The sequence below is a fragment of the Rhododendron vialii genome, chromosome 6a, assembly GCF_030253575.1.
Source record: "Rhododendron vialii isolate Sample 1 chromosome 6a, ASM3025357v1".
Taxonomy (NCBI): domain Eukaryota; kingdom Viridiplantae; phylum Streptophyta; class Magnoliopsida; order Ericales; family Ericaceae; genus Rhododendron; species Rhododendron vialii.
Genome location: NC_080562.1, coordinates 34,764,436 through 34,784,031, shown reverse-complemented (window position 1 = coordinate 34,784,031; position 19,596 = coordinate 34,764,436). Strand labels below are relative to the sequence as shown.

At 36.7% G+C, this 19,596-nt stretch overlaps 1 protein-coding gene across 1 annotated transcript; it reads right to left on the bottom strand.

Moving 5' to 3' along the window:
- Nucleotides 1-598: 598 nt before the first annotated feature.
- On the bottom strand, nt 599-5,902 carry LOC131328954 (uncharacterized). The gene is made up of 7 exons (XM_058361938.1): nt 4,771-5,902; nt 3,076-3,192; nt 2,036-2,214; nt 1,844-1,937; nt 1,678-1,755; nt 1,467-1,568; nt 599-1,052 (listed from the first exon to the last, which is right to left on the bottom strand). Exons 1-7 carry the CDS (start codon nt 5,245-5,247, stop codon nt 918-920), a joined length of 1,182 nt encoding a protein of 393 aa, XP_058217921.1. The 5' UTR covers nt 5,248-5,902; the 3' UTR covers nt 599-917.
- Between the last annotated feature and the right edge of the window lie 13,694 nt (nt 5,903-19,596).

The window sequence follows — 19,596 nt, the reverse complement described above, 5'->3', positions numbered from 1 at the left end:
ACACCATTTGTCACTCAATTTCTAACCTTTTCTCTTGTTTTCTGGCAAAAATATAAGAACATCCGTACAGGAGAAATACATAGAGACTCAGCTAAGCAACATAAGTTGCTGCCCACAAAAAAACAGAAAATAGCTACAAGACCACTTTTGCCCCTTCTGTGATGTTGCTGATTCATGTAGCCTCAGATGTTAGGAAATAGTTGCTTCAAAAACCAATGAACCAGCACTCCTCGTTTCTTCTAGGCATGCACTGAGAGGTTCTTACTTGCAATGATGTGCCTCATGGCAGTCATGCTGCTGGCATACATTTTTAGTTCTGTAATACATTGTGGGTTCGAACTCTAGCAGTCGCTTTGTGCATTGTTGTGGAGAAAAACGGGCCTCGGGCACCACCTGGCAATGCCCGAGCACCCCCAAGGGCATTGAATAATTTTTCGCCAATGGAGTACCAAGCTAAGCGTATATATTTTAGTCACAACGGCATATCTAGAGGAATTGGTTCATTATGAATAGTCATCTAGCTTAATGGAGGATTTGGATAAGTATATTTAGATGAAGTGGAAATTCAAGAGACTGCAATGGGATGGAGCAAGGGAGCTGCTCAAATGGTAGATGGTATAAGAAAATCTTTAGCCATTTTCAGAGTCAACACCTATTCTCATAAAGGAGGGCAACAACATCAACGAAATCAAAATAAAAAGGAAGACATCCAGCAATTGCCTGCTGCAGGGTGATTCATCGGTACAACATACCACTTTTCAAAAGATTCTACATTTATCATCAACAACATGAGACCCAGGTGCTCTCCTGCTTGTGAAAATCATAATTCTGACTTCATTCCCTTGATAGGAGCAAGCAGGGCCTTTCTAGCATCTCTGATATACTACACAAGCCGATATTTTGTAACACAAACTCGCTTACTTTTCATCTTCGTTCAAAGAATTTAACCGCTTCAGCCTCAGATCAAGCTCTGCCATGACTGCTGGTTCCTGCTTCTTCCGTTGCTTTGATATGGTGGTGGTGGTCATAGACCCAATCTTATCAAAAGCAACCTGCAAGAATTATCAGGCGACGGCTTCAATTTGTGAACTACAAGCAGCGCAAACTAAAACATTCCGTGTACAAGACAGAAGTCTGGATATGCTAGGGCAGACTTGCTGCACAACTTTCAGCCAAATTTTACCTCCACTTTCATTAGGAGAGAACTATTTTCCTTGGTTTTTTTGGTTACAACCACTTAGAGATAACACTCCATATATCATTATTAGAGGCCATTTTTATTTTTCCACTTCTACAATGCATTTCCCCAAAACTGCAATAGTGTGTCGTAAAATGCTATAGACTAGATGGATGGATTAATTTCTATTTGCCGCATCCCATAAAGCATCATTTTCTTTCCTCAGTTATCTAATGGAGACTTTGATGGTTAGGAAAAGGAACTAGAGTTAACTGCAAGTTATATTTACCGTCAAGAGTTCATCTGGATCAAATAGGTGATGGGTGGTTTTCTGTAATATATCAATCACATCCCCAACATGTTGCGCCAGAATTAACTCTTCTTCCTTCATCTGCAATCACCAAACACAACTTTTACAACTCTGGATGCATAGAGTTCCATCTGTACAAAGTCAAAACTCAAAGAAACATAAGAAACTTAAATGAACAAACTACAATCACCTTAAAAATAGCCAATGCTACGTGAAACAGAACTTTCGCTCCCTCGTAAAAAAGTACATCCCACACCCTCAAAGTTGTCTGTAAATGAATTTGCATTGAAAAATGATAGGTCAGTGAAAAACTTTTATGTGACGGCAGTGTGTTTTAGAGAGAGAATTGTTTCAACCTCCGAAGGCAAGCTCTTGGAAAATAGGCATAGGAACCACTCAGTGGCAACAAGGGAAACATCAAACTCCAAAGCATCCAAATGAGCGGCTATCCTGAATTTTTCTTCTTCCAAATTTAGAAAAGAAAGAAAACTGACACCGAAAGTAAAGGACGCATTAGCTATCTTACTAAGGAAAGAAAGGGAGAGTACCTAGGGCAGTTTTTAATTAGGAGATCTTTAAACACCCTTTGCTCAACGTGGCAACCTGACAAGTTGGTTGTGTAGCAATCGTTAACTAAGACATTCTCCAACAGGACAGCTAGCATCCAAAATGCATCTTCTTCTGTTTTCATCACAAGCAGCAGCAATGCTGCAACATAATTTAAACCCTGTACCAGGAGAACTCAAGTAAATATTATGCAATTTGAAGATTTTCAATCCCAATATTAACATCGTCAACCAAATGGGGCATTACTATTCCATTTAATCAGGCATGGACATAGAAGAGATTGAGTTTTCATCTTTTCCTTTTTTTTTCCCAAACAAATACGCCATTCACTAAAGTACAGATAAAATTTCCTAAACCGAGGCAGGAACCTGAAGTTAGTGTTTAGAGAAAGAGAGACGCCTGAAGTGTCATGCAATTGATCATTTGAATCAATCTAATAGCACATATTCTCAGATGATAAAAGAACATTCAAACTCATAAACTAGTTTTACGTGACATGACTGGACAAAGAATCCATTACATTAGTTTTAAACATGATAAAAAGATCGATTTATGCGAGGAAAACTAATGGTTATCAAATTCGACTAAGTATTATAGTGAGTGCATGCAGACGAGCACAGGAGAGCAGCACTGGAGCCAAAATTGACAGATTCCTAACAGAAAATTCAAGTAATCTGATGGTCTAACAAAGTTGGGGAATTTTAGTAGCCTAAGACCCTTAAGGCTGTGATGTTGGGTTGCAAATTTCCCATGGCATGGATGTAGCAAATTGTTTCGGAATTATAACCAATCAAATGTTTGCGTACACAATTTGTTCTGCAAATGCAAACTAGTTAATAGTAGGTAAAACTTCTTAGATTCTGGGGCTTGCATTCCACAATAGGATGAGAATACATATTTCATATTGCAATACGGTCTCTCCAGGCACAGTGTTCATGGAAGATTATCTGCACTTTCTATACACAAAAAGTGGACACTATCTTTGCGCAATTAATGAAAACAAGAGAGAGCTAATTGTAACCTGACAATAACCGACATCCGAATCACGGAAAGAATACCCCACAAGAACACGTCTGAGAGCACCTTGACCCTCTTCAGTGTCCAACCATTGGTGACCAGGGAATGTTCGTGGTAGATCCTGTGCACAAAAATCCATAACACTATCAAAGGTAAATGGTAATCTTGGCATAGGAAACGGTAATCTGGAGAAACATATTTAACCTAGTATCAAGTTAGAGAAGATGAATTTCATGGCTAAAAGCAGCAATGTGGTATAAATAGGATGAAAACCGTAGGGATTATAGCCCCCTTAACAATGTTCTAAAAAATTATTAGGCGCTTATCGGACGAAAAAGGACTGCCTGTCGCCTAGATGCCGACAAGTCGGCCACCTAGGTGCCTAGGTGGGGATTAGTCGGCTGCTTAATCTAGGCGTTGGACCACCGCCTCGCGCCAAGGCGGGGACTAGGCGGCCGACTTTTAGAACACTGCCCCTTAATAACAGCATGCCTGCTGTTGAATCATGTTGTACCTTGTAAATATTTATGCCAACCAGCCAATTAAACTGGCCCTCACTTGAGGCAACTGATTTTAGGATAAGGGAGACATGACCAGATAGGCTAATCTTGCCCCTTAATTCCAAACAAAATGTGACCTATCATAACTGCGTTGAAATAAATCCAACGACCAGGAAAATCATATCCTATCGTATGTACCTTGCTTACCGCTTTGATAACAACCAGCATGCTTCAACTGAAGAATTAAATGATAAAATAAACACTAATTAACGTACAAGAGCCTATGATCTAACACTCATTCCACAATTATCGACACACAAGTGCCTTCGAATAAATTGTTTGAACTAAATCAAAGGCATTCCCCAATTGGCCCACAACTCCCAGAATTAGGTTGATCACTTTAATCAGCCGCTCGACACAATTAAAAAAAAGAGGAACTTAAAACATGTACGTCTAAACCTCCAATGCATTTATCTATCTGTCCATCCCATAAGGGATACTGGTAGGAAATTCTTCCTTACGACAATATTGTTCTCTGCAATAGAAGCAAGTATGACAAACATCATGTTTTGTAAAAATAAAATGCAAAGTAAACAAGCTCAATTGGACCTGGAGATTTTATGTTAAGCATAAAAAAGACGTGTCCCAATGACAAAATTACAAACGCAAAACTAACCCAATTTTGGATACAATCTGACATCCACAAACATCAAATACACTGAGATTAACATTATAAACAATGCATCCAACTCAACATCAATTGGCAATGAGTGGAGAGGCTCCCTAGGCTCATATACTAGTTTTAGAGGATATAATTAACCAATGTGGGAAAATCTCCAACACTCCACCGCACAAGCGACCTCTGATCCACACGTGGAGAGGTAAAACAACGGATCCATATAAACAAGGTGTGCTTAAGGCACAAACAATTGCGAAATCAATTAAGAGAGTCTTGTCCAAAAGCCTCTAAAAGTCTAGCTCTGATATCATGTTAAAGCATCCAACTCAAAATCAATTGACAATGAGTGGAGAGCCCGCCCAGGCTCACGAACTAGTTTTGGAGGTTATAATTAACCAATGTGGGACAAGCTCAAACAACAACAAACCATCCAGTTTCAATATATTAGTCACAATGTAAAACATGAATCCCATAACTAAATGTCACAATAATCGATGAAACACAGAAAGAAATGACTCACATGATCAATCTGCCGTGTCGCAGGCGTAGCCTTACCATCAACTGCCTTAATCAAATCATCATAATAGCTCTCCGGTGCGGTAGATTTCTTCTTAGACGCCCCGGAAAGCGAAAACCAGACCTTAGGCCTCAAAACAGGAGGAATTCCCTTCCTAATGAGCCTCTTTAGCGTTATTGCATTCCCTAGAGCTGAAAACTTAAGGGAAGCTTTAAGGGTTGAGGAGGCATGAGTCTGCAAGTACCAATTAGCCCCTTTGCTGGCCTCCAAAGCCCACCATACCCTACCCTGTTGCCTCACCTTCTCTCTCACTTCATTCAACACATTCACATCATCAACATTGCCTTCTACTAAGAACCCATAAATGTCTTGGAACTTTACTGTGAGGTTTGCCCTTCTGGCATGAATGCTTGGCCTCAAAATGGGGATTTGAGCCTGTATTTCTAAGGCTAAGTCTCTTCTACTCTGAATACCATACATTGGGACAGATCAAGTGAGAGAGAGAGAGAGAGAGAGAGAGAGAGAGAGAGAGAGAGAGAGAGAGGTGTCAAATAGGTAATACCCCAATTGTTGAAACCATGAAAGGATCAATCTCGAAGGTTAATAAGCTGAAAATTGATGTTTGAAAGCTGAAATTCTTGTTCTTTCCAAATGGGTATCCAAGAAACTGGTAAGAAAGATGATTCGCGCATACAAAAATGTCAATTCAAAAAGTTCCTTTCTTTGTAGCAGCGAAATTCCCCTAATGTAAATTACGAAATACTCCTAATAATTCTGATAGCTTCTCCCAAATGGGTTCTCAAAAAAAATCTAAACTTTATGGACAAACAACACCTCAACTAAACAAAAGATTAGAAACCCTCCTAGATAAACGAACAAACACAGAAGACAGATCCTATGTTGCTGCTATTTGTGCGGAGAGAGAGAGAGAGAGAGAGAGAGAGAGAGAGAGAGAAAGAGGATTTTGGTGACCACAACAACAAAAGATTATCTGAACACAGAATGGATTGGTTGAAAGAGAAGAATGGATAACAACAGGGTTATACAGTGGAATGAATCCCTTGAAATTTGGGTTATCAATCAATGGTTTAATTGGAGGAAGAATCGGGTGGTCTGAAGTGGAAGGGGTCGAAAGTCAAATATGGTTTACTTGAAGGGTCAATTTTTGAATTTTTTTGTTGGGTTAATTTCACTTTTACACCCTCAACCATCACGATTATGTTCACTTCGTTCCTGAACTTATAAGTTTGTGTATGACGTCCCTCAACTTTTTAATTGAATCCTTTTAGATCCGATAAAAGACAAACATCCATAATTGGATGGAAAAACAAAGTGCATGAAGAACTTGCTTGTGATATTTATTCCTTATCGATGTAAGATTTGACATGTGAGATTATATTAAAAAAGAAAGGTTGAGAAAAATCTAAAACCAACTGAGAATATAAAAAAATCATTGAACTCAAGGTCATCTCAACGAAGTCTTTACTACTTCATACAACTACAATGACTTCTATCTTTGGAGACAACCTATGATTGTGGGATCGAAATGAGCAAGACCCAATAAAGGAGAATTTGAAAGCTCTTTCAATTTTCTAACTAGTATCTCTTTTTTGTGGTATTGTAGTGGAACTCGTAGCATAATTTCATATATATATGATTTGAGTTGTCATTGTTGATACTAATTTTTTTATTGCTTCTGTTTTATTCCTTTTTTTTTTTTTTACGATATTCAATATCTCTTCGGTAAAAAATTTCGTTTTAGCTAATAAGTCGATGACATTCTTTGAATTCTTTTTATGTGTTTTATATGTATGTAACTAGATTGTTTCCTTCTATTCTTTGTGTAGTTGTTCCTTGCAAATAGCCAAAATGCCTGTTTGGATTGTATGAGAATACTCCAATTGTAATCAAGCAGTCAAATGCTGCTTAAGAGCATCTTCAATGCATCCTCCATTTCTTCATTTGAGAGGACCATTTTTGGAGAGAATACAATTCCAAGCTTTGAGAGGGCCAAGTTTGGTACTCTAAACGTGATTTGATTAGGGTCTGTATTGAGATGATTTGATGGGGCAAAATGGATTAAATTGAATGAAATGTAAGTTTTTGCCTTCAAGTTGTCAATGTCCGGTGGCTATTGTTTGGATCGAATGGTAAGGGACCAGATAGTTGAAGGACTCAGTTGACAAAATTTAAATGTGGTCATAGTCTAAGGGATATAAAGTAAAATTTTCCCTATTTTCAAGATTTAACGAATCTGCTTCAATTGTTTTACTTTCTGTAAAAATGCGTTGTTTAAAATTAGTTTACACTTTCTTTTAGTTACTTAAAAACACACATATGCATATATGTAAAGAAACAAATTAAAAGCGAATTCAAGAAGTAAGCTAAAATTACTTGAATAGAAACTAGGATTATTATTGTAAATTGTTGAGTACATATATACAAACATAACTCACAGGTTAGATATTTTCGCGTCCGGTCTCGGCTTGGCAATTTCTATGCGAGATCAACTCTTCTCTACCCGGTTTTTCTTCCGTACATACGTATATTCCAAAGTATTTTCAATTCTACGGTCACATCGTAATCTCCAAATACGAAATTATCGGGATAGGATCATGAAGTTATTAAAATAGCAAAACAAAAAGTACATAAAAAGAATTAGGCATAAATTGCACGCGGTGTGGGTAGGTTGCCATCATCACCATATTTAACTAACCCTATGCTTAATTATCAAAACCAAATTAATAGAACCTTAAGTCTTAATTAATTGGGATCACTGCTGATGTGGCTTTCTTTCTTCTTACTATTTTTTACAAGGAAATTCGATGCACCTTAAGTCTTTAATTAATTGCATGCATCTGATAAGATCTAGTTAGTTTATTCGTCGTTGACATCTTGGTTGGGAATATAACTTATTTTTTCTCTTAAAAAACTTATTATTTTTTCTTAAAAAAACTTAGTGATTTATATGTAATGCTCATGTTGGTTTCTTGCCTTTTATCTATACTCATGCATGAATAAATTAAGTGTGAGTTTAACCTAACTTTTCAGGAGTTTTTGATACACTATTATTTTGGTTGTTTTTTCTTAATTTTTACAAGATTCGATCAAGTCAAATTTTTACACCATATTTATCGTCTCAACAAGATCGGAAAAATTTTAAAATATGAATCAAAGTTGAAAAAAATTCATATGAAACGACGAAAAATATGGTTTGAAAATTTGCCCCGAACTTTACCAGAGAAAGTAACCCAAAAAAACTGTGCCAAAAAATTCCATGAAAAGCCAGGCCAAACTCACCCTGATTTCACCATCTTTAGAATATATTGATATTGAGAGAGATTTTTTGTATTGGGTCAATATGACAATTAAGATAACCTGCCCGCTGTAGTTAATGGTGATCGGTCACCTTTCGAAGACAATCATTTTAGTTTGAGAAAAAGTGAAAAAGTGATCACTATTTTGTTTGATTTGGACATGTTTTTCTTTTCTTTTTGGATGCCTCTAATGCCACGGGCCTTTTTTCTAATGCCACGAGCATTTATTGCTTTGGTGTGTAAAATGACTCTCTTATCCTCTTGTGGTTAAAAGCTGTCAGCTCATAAGAGCATCTTTAATCCAATACTCTATTTTTGCCTTCATTTCTTCATTTGAGAGTATCAAAATAATATATTTTATTGCAAAAGTGATTTTGGAGGAAATCTAACTCCAATGCAATACTCTATTTTTACTTCTATTTCTTTAAAAACTCATTCCAAATCTCAAACTTCTCCACTTTCCCTCCAAAACTCAAATTTTCATTTTTCTAACTTCATTAAAAAAAAAAACCCAATATGTGTCTTATTTTGAAGATATTGTACATATCTTTTGATTGGTACCAATTTTATAAAGGATTAGTGTATCAAAACTAATTTGATTAACAAAATGAGATTTGGTGAGGGTGAATAGTGAAATGGAGGATATCCTCCATTTTTTTCTCCATCCTCCATATTTGATGAACCAAATTTGATCCTTTCAAATGGAAGAGAAAATAGAGGATGGGTTGGAATGAATTTCCTCCAAAAATAATCATCTCAAATGGAGAAATAGAGGAATGGATGGTGCATTGGAGATGCTCTAATAGCATTAGTTACCCAAAGTATCCTTCCTTGAACGAACAATCCTCAAAATAAAAGCCCGTGGCATTAGAATTTTCCTTCTTTTTCTAGTCACTTCTTGTCTCTTGTCTTCACTAGCATTTTTGCACTACAGTTTATTGACTTTTGTAAAATTATTCATGCGAGAACCAGATGCAGTGTGAGTGGGAACTCTCCGGTGTATTGGTTGAAGTACTTCACAATAGCACTTCCTAGCCGAACATTTCCCAGCGGGTTAACTGTGCCGCTTGCCCGTCCCTACCCTTTTATCGAAGAAAAAAGTGGAGAGAGAATGCTTTTTGATCTTCACGCTTGAGCTTGACCGGAACAGAAAGTACTTATTAGCTCACACAGATCAAGAATTTTAAGATCCCTTGACTCATAATCACGAGCAAACTCATTATTTAACTAAAATCAACAGTCATATTCAAAAAAAAATAAAAACTAAAATCAACAGTGAAGAAATATATAATTTTAATGTACAAGTTTGATTAAAGTATCATTAATTGTAGAGTAGTCATTAATTCGGAACCCGCTAGTGAACGGTGGAATTGGTCCCCAGAATTAATCGAGATGTGCGTAAGGTAAGTCGGACACCTCATGAGTTATTAAAAAAAAAATGTAGAGCAGACTGAGCAGTCATTTTGAAGCAGGAGAATTACCATTGTAAGATATGAGTAAAATAAAAGGTGTATCGTTAGAATGATAAGTAAAACTCATTTTTATATTAATTCTAGTAAATAAGTAGAACAAATTTCAAACACTTTTGCTCATATTTACTTAGTCAAATCGAATAATGTCTAGCCATCGTTACGTCACAACTACGGCACCGTTGTGATTTTGAAGCCTTGGTGGAGCAACCCTAATTAAATGTCATAAAACTAAATGGGTCATGAAATAAAAAGCAGATTTTATGTGTCTATCTTAAGCCACTGAACTGGTATGTAATTAATTTCATAAAATCACCATAAGATAATATATTTACACTGAGAGGGTTTTTTCTCTGACTAGTCTTCCAAAATAAGCCTATGGCTTTTTTTGTTTTGTCCTTATTTATTTATTTATTTATTTGCATTTGCTAGTTTTGCTTTAAAATTTCGTGGATTGTAGATTTGTCTCTGATGAGAGAAATTAGAAAAGCAAAAAATTAGAATTTTTACCCAATTTTTTTTTTTGGGAAATATCTAACTTTAATTTAGCACTTTTAGCCACAAAAAAAAAAAAAAATTGAGCTAAAAGTGCTAAAACTTATAATTTTTAACTTCCAATTCCTCTCGTCAAAGACGAAACAATAATTCTCAAAAAACAAACACAAATCTAACAAATGCGAAAAAATTTGAGTAAGGACAAATTAAAAGAAAAAAAATAAATCCCAGGCCTATTTTGAGAAACAGTATATATAGCCTCATCACAGTCAATCATTCATCCAACTGTAATTCATGTGACCCTCACCAACTTCTGCATATCCCTTCCCTACCAAGGCATGAAAAGTCGTACCAAAGCAAAGAAACAATAACAAGTTGCAGGTCATGAGTAGGGTCGATCGAGTTAACGCTGCTTAAATTGCTATACTAATACTCCCCACCTGCACCTTGCAAGTTACTACCACCATAATTGAAAATAGTAACTGCTAGTGCTAGCTAGCTGTTCATTGAAAGTAGTAGTAACTATTGCCATTGAATTGGGAGGGTGAACTAGAGTGCAGACAATCTTGCTAGACTGGGAGCGGACACAAGCGGAGGATCGAGCTCGTGGTTACAGAGGAATCAATCATCACCTCCGTTTGTGCGCCGGCCACACTTTGTGCTCGAGGATGGCTTGGGTATTGACCAATTAATTTAGGAATTAGCATGTCTTTATTTTGCTATTTTGTTATGTCATGCTTGTGCAGAGGAATCACCTCCATTTCGTTTTGAATGTTTGGGGAAAAAAGAAAGAAATGGATAAAAGTATGGGCTTGTCTCGCATGGGTGAGTTAGGGGACTCAAAGAGGATAGGGCAGCCCAATTACATAGCGGACAGGCCCTGATCTGATAACGGTCAGACCATTTGGAAGCCCGAGAATGAATTGCTCAGGTTTAAATTAACTAGGCTGCGTTCTTGTAAGCCTATTTCTCTTATAACTTAGGAAAAATGACGGCCAATGACATATTTAGATAATTAATACCCGTCAAGAATATTTTCAGTATTAACAAATGTTCTTAGCTTGTCCTTGACAGGTATTTATTATCAAAACGCGCCATGGGCCGTCATTTTCCCTATAACTTATTTCGGTATTTTTTTTACCTTTTGTTTAACTTTTCATCGTTATTTTTGGAAAAAATATAAAAATATGGAACGATGTCGAAAAAAGTTCATATAAGACGACATTTAGACAAAAAAAAAAAGTTCGTCTTTAGCTGGCGTTTTCGCTAACTAATAAGTTATGGACAACTTCTTGTTGTCCAAATATTTCATTTTTTCCCTACTAACCTATAAGTTGTAAATGGTATATGAATGCGTGAAAGGGAAATAGTAGAAGGGAAAGTGAAGATGAAGAAGTTGTGGGTTAGTGTGAACAATATGATAAAATGCAATAACTTGTAGTCTAAAATTTTCTTTGGGTAAACTATAGTTAACCCCCTCTAACTAAGCCTCGCGTGCACTTTGCCCCCTCTAACTTCTTTTTTTGGCACTCAACCCCCTCTAACTAACTGAAATTCAAACGGTCATAACTTCTTCGTCCGAAATTGAAAAAATGCAAATTATATATCGATTTCGAAGTCTTGAAGCCAGCTTTCTAATGACACCAAAATCACATCACGATTCAAAGCACATAGAAAGTTATGATCAAAAGAGTAAGGGCTGGTAGACAGAAAGACCGTTTTGATCATAACTTTCTGTGTGCTTTGAATCGTGATATGATTTTTGTGTCATTAGAAAGCTGGCTTCAAGACTTCGAAATCGATATATAATTTGCATTTTTTCAATTTCGGACGAAGAAGTTATGACCGCTTGAATTTCAGTTAGTTAGAGGGGGTTGAGTGCCCAAAAAAGAAGTTAAAGGGGGCAAAGTGCACGCGAGGCTTAGTTAGAGGGGGTTAACTGTAGTTTACTCAAAATTTTAATAGAAACCCGCCTACCTTCTTCTTTTTTTTAGTTTGGTCTTAATTTTTTACTTGTTAGACTCCACTCATCAAGACGAATGATTGATTCAAAAAATATAACGCAAATTTAACAAAAATTCAAAAAAGGTGAAGAAAACACAAAAAAACAAAAGAAAAAAAAAAGTTTACAAGAACCCACCGATGAATAAATTGCATGGGTTCAATGAAATTGCACGGGAACAAAACTACATTGTCAATTCGATGCAGTACGTGGGCATGTGACTTGTTCCTTATCCAAGGCAAGATTCCAAGGCATTCTTGTCGATGATGAAGAGTGAAAGCAGCATTTCAACAAAAAGAAATTCCCTTTCACCAGGGCATTCTGTTTTTTGAAATTTCCTTTTCACCAAAAAAGAAGAAGAAAGGGCAGCATTTCCATGATTGACCCATGATAATTGGACTTAGGTTGTGTGAAAAATGACCTCCTCTGCCCAAAACTCATGTTTTTATCAATGAGATTTTCAGTTAAACCATGAAACTTATGAGGCCACCTTGCTTGAAAAAAAGCAGAGTCCGTGTTTGGATTTTAATTGCGGAATATATTCAATAAAAATGCGATGACAGAATTTCTCTGTAATATGTGGCTATTCTGAAACCATCACGATCCCATCTGTTCTATATGCGGAGATCACCCAATTCGATTATGTGAGAAAATAACAAACAAATGTGACATCCACGGATTACTATTGTCGAGAAACAAGTTTCTTGAAAAATACAAAATCCTACAATTGACAGTTCATTTTTCTCAAGAAGAGACAAATAAATTCCGATAGTATTTTATCTCTATATGACTACATCCCTTACAGATTCCCTTGATGAGCATACAAAACATATGCTACTATTTAAATAATTAACTTGACAAGGAAATTTGTTTATATTCTCTGTTACCTGCTTTTAAACCATATTGTAAATTCTTTTGGGTAACTAAACCATATTGTAAATTGCTTTCGTTAAGATCAAAAGCTTCAGCTATTACGGGTGAGTGACAACTTAATTACTATTTATATACTCAACAGTCAACACCAATAGGACCTCTTTCGATCCGGACTGTAGTCTAAAGTTTCAGTGTCCTTGTTTTTTGGTTGCAGATAAATACTGTAAGCTTGTTTTGGGACCTGATCCGGTATCACATGGCGGTACATGTCGGCAATTCGGACGATCCAAACGTGTTTTGGACGGCTTAGATTTATTCTCTCTCCCTTCACCCCACCATTCTCTCCTCTTTCTTTCTTTAAAATTCAGATCGTTCAAAACACTTTTAGACAATCCGGATAATCCACGGGGTACCACGTGTGTGGTATCCTACCGACACCAAAGATTTCTCGTAAGCTTGGACCAATGATTTTTTAGTTTTATTTTCCCAAAGAATACTACTAGCAAATGTGAGGAAAGTCAAACAATTTAGCCTTGGGCATAATCCCAGCCGTATATAGTTTTCGAAAGATCCCCCAACTCCCCCAAAGCACCGTCAATACAAAAACGTACTGTCTAATTCACACACGTCCCAGTCTAACCTACCATCGAATTAAAACCGGAAACCCAAGCTAATAATACTAAGAGCTAGCTTATGTAATTAAAGTTTCAATAATGTTGGTGACTTTGGTGGGTATGTATTCGACACTATGATAGTGACTCCTCTGGTTTTGTTTATTAGCTGTAGCTGTCTAAAATTGTCAATGTTTTTTTTTGAAATAGTACCATTTCACCAACCATGTATAGCGTTCAAAACTTATGATCCAAAATACCCGGCCAATATTTTCCAAATTCCTAAATATTTAGCCAAATTTTAATACAATTAGGGGTAGCTAGGCAAAAGAAAGAGCAAATAAAGCTAAGGGCCAAATTATTCTTTCATTGACAGCTAATAATACTGCGATAAAAGGACTTTTGAATTGCTGAGTTCTTATAAGTGTGTGTATAAATATATTCCGTTATGTGTGTTTTGTTCGTCTTTTCTGAATTATTTTTCACTAGTTGGTGTAAAATGAGTTACGTTAAGAAAGCCTCGGTGGACAAGAAGCACTGAAGCACTCTTGGCAACAACAAGTGGCTTCACTTCACACAACCAAGAAAACCATGGCAACACCTGTTTGGTTTCTTTCCACAGCTGTTAAGGCTTTGTTTGGTTGGAAGTTTAGTTTAGTTTTGATAGTAGGTGGTGAGCGAAATAAGATAATGATCGAAAAGAGGGGTAATGATTGGAGAGAGATGAGAAAGTAATAATTGGAGAAATAGGATAATGATTGAAGAAAAAAGTAAGATAATGATTGAAAAACTAAACTAAAATGTGAACCGAACACAACGTAAGCCTTTGTATCAACCAAACAATTAAAAAAAACTTATAATTGGTAAACATTTTTGGGTAAAACCTTGTACTTGGAAAATACAATTACATAAAAAAAAAAAAAAAAAACATTAAACGGAGCCTTATTTGCAATTCGTGCTTGTCGGGCAAATTTAGTTTATCATATCATATGCATACAAATAATTATTCAGGGAAAATTGCACTATTTATCAAAATTAATCAAAACCTTGTTCGTTTAAGGGGGTCTCCAATAAATTTTCTCTTTTAACTCTATCTACTTATTACTCTCAAAAACTCCATCAAAATCCAAAACAAACAAAAAGATTCGATTCGGCTTTATTAGTTTGGTATTTTAGTTTTGATATTGAGTGTAGAGAAAAATAAGATAATGATTAGAAAGAGGGATAATGAGCAGACAGAAATGACAAAGTAATAATTAGATAAATAAGGTAATAATTGAAGAAAGAAATAGAGTAATGATTGAAAAACAAAATTAAAATACCAAACAAACACAACTGAATTATGCATACCACAGGAAAAAGGTAAAAAAAAAGAAAGAAAGAAGAAGAGCAAAAGACACAAGTGGCCCGCGGATCTTCTTCTTCTTCTTCTTCCTTTTTTTTTTTTGTGGAGAATTAAAGACACAAGTAGATCAAAAAAGGCAAGGGTCTGGGAAACCAGCCAAATCTTCTTTTTACATTTCTATGATTTTTTAAAATTTTTTTGGATCATAATTTCTATGAATTTGCTCCATAGTTCTACGATCAGTTCTTCTTACAAGTATTACTGATAACTGTTAACCACTGCCCCAATTTCACCTTCTGATTACTCTAACGAAAAAACCCATGAAGAAAATAAAAACAAAAAGCACAAGAAAAATACTAACTATTCTATAGTTAAAAATAAAGGAATAAATATGAAAAACAAGATAAATCGGAACAATGCCTGGCTTTTCCCATGTACGCCGCCACTAAAACCTTCGTACCGGCCCTCCGGTGAATTCCTCACAGCCAAAAAAATTCTTCCAAGCAAGTTCTGCATCACCCAGGCATCAAGAAAAATCCCACATTTGATACAACTAAGGCTCGGACAACATACCGGTGTCGTTTCTTCTTCCTCTTCATGGTTTGCGTTATTAGTTTCACAAATCTGCTGAACAAAAAGAAGAAGGTGAAGAAGAAGTGGAGCAATAAGGGGAGAGAGAGAGAGAGAGAGGTGCGTTTCCAAGACTATGATGGCGAGCGAGAGAGAGAGGTGCGTTTCCAAGAATATGATGACGAGCGTTTGCCGTTAGTGCGTAGTTTTCAAAGGGGTCTTTAAAAATGTTTTTCTCTCGGGAGTGGACCATGGGAAAGCAGGTAAAGATTTTTGAGCGCCGAGTAGATATATTTCACGTGGTATCCGTTCGATGCATTTGAGTCGTCCGATATATTTTTGAACGGTTTGGATTAAAATTCTCTCTCTCTTCTCATCCCAACACTTTCTTTTTCCTTTTTTCTCTCCAAATTTATGCCATTCAAAAATGAAATGAACAGCTCAGATGCGCGAGCGGGCACCATATGATATCTGTTCGGCACTGAAATTTTTTCCGAAAGGACCCTTTTCCTGTTTCGCACGTTGGGGGTGTTCTCTTTGTCTTCTCCCACAACTGTCAATGACTTAAATGACCGAATTCACTTTCGATTTCTCTTTGCTTTTGCGTTTGGACAACAATAATACTGGTACTACTACTACTACTACGACGAGGACAGGTGCTCCTCGGTAGCGTTGGGTCGGAACTGGAGTCCGCGCAATTTGTCCTTTCTCTATTAGTAATCGGTTCTGTTCAATATTCAGACTCGGCTGTGATGACCCGGTCCGATGTCGGAAACATCCATGCTCTCGTTTTCTCTCAACCGTTGGATTTATATTTTTTAATCTCGAACATTGGTTGAGCACGGAGGCGACGCCAACTGTGTTGTAAATTTTGTAAGCAGGAAAGTTTGTATATTGGGCATTCTTAACCTTTTTGTGCTAATTAAGGTAGTTTGAATAATATAAATATTGGAACATATATAGCTCAAGCAAGAGCAGGGTCCGGATTATTGTAAGGCACTGGAATCAAACATCTCAGCAATTTTCGGCAATAAATCAGGCATTTGGAAATCTATTGTTGGATTTTCAGTGAGGCCATTCTCTTGCTTCAATTCTCGTGGGGGGGACCGTGGGGTCAAAGTCATCAAACTCCATTGAAATTCGTACAAAAATAGTGGACTTTTAGCTCAAAAACTTCAAATTTCAAAAGGTGACAAAAAAAAAAAAAAAATCCCAAACAAGGACGGCATTAACACTAAGGTGGGTTAGCCACGGGGCAAACGCAGCACACTAGCCACGGGACACGGGCACAGGCACAGTGAAGCATGGGCACGGGCACAGTGAAGCATGGGCACGGGTAAGGGCACAACACAGATATGAGATTTTTTTTTTATTTTCTTACAAAAATACTCATATAAAACTCAAAATAATTGAGAAGATGCACGTCTTGAACTTCAAAACTTGAAAGGAATGAGTCAAAAAGCCTAAGATTTGTGGAAAAGTATTGTATTCACTTCATTAATTTTCTATTTTTGATTTTAAGAAATACAAAGTTTAACAATCAATACAATGCTCTGTATTTTTTGAATTAAATGCATGTGTTAATTTTAATTGTAAATATTTAACGATAAGCAATTTTTTCGAAGTAGTTTTTAGCTTCACAAGGTCCGATTGTGCACGGAAACCGGAATAGGCATGGCACGACATGTTAGGATTTGTATTGATGTGATGTGGACCAAGCTGAATTGAGGATATTTTGAAATAGCACAACATGGCACGATACGATACAAACACAATAGGCATGAAAATAAATTTGTTAGGTCCACACAATAAGGCGCATTGGACACCTTTAGTTGGACTAATGATTAAGGTTTGTGATTTAAGAGTTTACATCCTCTCATCAACTTCTTCGAGGATGAAGCCAATTCATACAAAAAATTTGCTCTTACTTTAATTGGAGGGCCATGCTAGTGGACAGTGGGATTAATTGATCCGTGCAATTAGTGAACGTGCATATAAATTGGTTCAGACACTTGAGTTATCAAAACACAAAACTAGTGAACGTGCATATAAATTGGTTCAGACACTTGAGTTATCAAAACACAAAACAAGAACAGATTTTTTAGCTCAACTTTTGTTGCTATAAAAGAAATCATACACAATCGACTTGTTTTGTGGTTGATGCCACGATCCATTTTGTTAGTGCCACAACTATTGACAGTGTCTGACCTTTATGCCCTTTCGGCTCTCCATGTACTCTTTACTCGGCTGTTGCTCTTTTCTGTGTTTTTTTCCTCTCAAAACACTAGAACAAAACCGCCAGGAAACTAATTGAGGTACTGGGTGTCCCCCTAGCTTTTCTCTCTTCTACCGCCATGGCAACCAAACCAACATCCAACCTAAAACCAAGAACAAAACCAATCTGCAGAGAGGGCAAAGGCGTAAAAAGAACTATTCAATGTCGTGACGTACACTATAATATGTCGTGGCATTAACGCCAGCCTATGGATAACTCAAATGAAGCCTTTGCCCGCATTTCTCTCCGGTTGTCCTCCATTGTCGAGTTAATTAAACTGTTCCAACATATTGATTGACCCAACAATTTTTAGTTCGCCTTTTATACTGTAGGGTTCAATTAATTTGCACATGCAGGGCTGGTTGGTCCATGGTCATTATTGAGAAGTACTGATGAGTGGGTTAATGCTTTGAAGTTCTCCTGGAATATCATTGCTACACATTAATGGTCGTTTGCCACGGGGTTATAAGAGGCCAAATTTCTGAAGTACTTAGAGCATCCATCCACAGTGGGTGTGTTATATTTGTGTATCAAAATGTTTGTTAAGGTATGTGTTAGGATAAAAAATGGGTCCCATAAGTGTATGTTTACTTAAGAGTGTGTTAGTATATATATGAGTACCTCAATGGATTAGTTAGGAGTGTGTTAACTCTTTAAAATAATGTCAAAACAGTGGCTATAATAAAAACTTTTACAACGGCTATTTTACCAACGTCATTTTTCTGTAATGAAGGAAAGGCCAACGGTTATGATCCTCCAACTCCCCATCCCATTTATAAGAATTATGTTCAGAGCATGAAATCTCATTGCCTTCTTTATTTTGCCTAAATTCTAGCAGCTTCTGCCTTTTTCATTGCATATAATTCTATTCTTGATTGAAATTATCTAATGCACTACAAAGTCTCGGGGGGAGGGGGGGGGGGGGGGGGGTGAATAGGACGACCAATTTAAGATTAACTCAACCACCAACTTAAACAATTCAAGCTACTATCCAAACTCCATGCCAATTCTATCCAAATTAATAATACAAGTTAAGAGCAATTAATTTAAAGAACGCAAACACCGAGATATACGTGGAAACTACTTAGGGTCAATCACACCCTAAGCATAAAACCACAGCCTAACTACCAAAATTGCTATAGATCAAAAGGTTTACAAAGTGCTAAGAGAGGAATAACAATTTTACCCCAAAAGCTTACCCTAACTCCACCACTTTGATGTAGCTCCCCGAACTCCTTCTTGATCCCATAGCCACCACGAGTCCAACGCCTCGATCTCCATTCACCACGGCTCCGGTATCATCTGGCCAAGTAGTATCATAGGCATGAAAGTATGGATTTTGTAAAGAGAAGATTTTTTATCCAAAAGAATCAAACTAGAGAGAATACATGAATCAAGAAAGTATTTCTCTAGATTGAACAAAGATGATTGAATGCTAGCTTCAAATCATCCAAATGCAAATGAAAGCACAAGAGCAAAAGAGATAATGTTTTCTCTCTCTAAAGTGGGCTATATCACTCTTGTATATCCTAGAATAATGAAAAACAAGCTTATATATGACCAAGCAAGAAAAATCTTGGAGAGCCCTACAAAGGCGCTCTTAGCACGCGCACAAGGGCCTTACTCGGCTAAGGCACTACTAAGGCTCTCTTAACACGCGTGCAAGGGCCTTAGTCTGGTAAGGTGCCGCTAAGGCGCTACTAAGGCGCAAGCACTTAAAAGGCCTTAGACAAAATTTCCCTTCAAATAAAACAAGGCCAATAATATAAAGTTAGTGCATACATGATATTTCATAAAAGATTAAGACATTGAAAACCTTTAATGATGCATGGAAAAATATTAAGCTAAATGCACATGAGATGCATATACCTT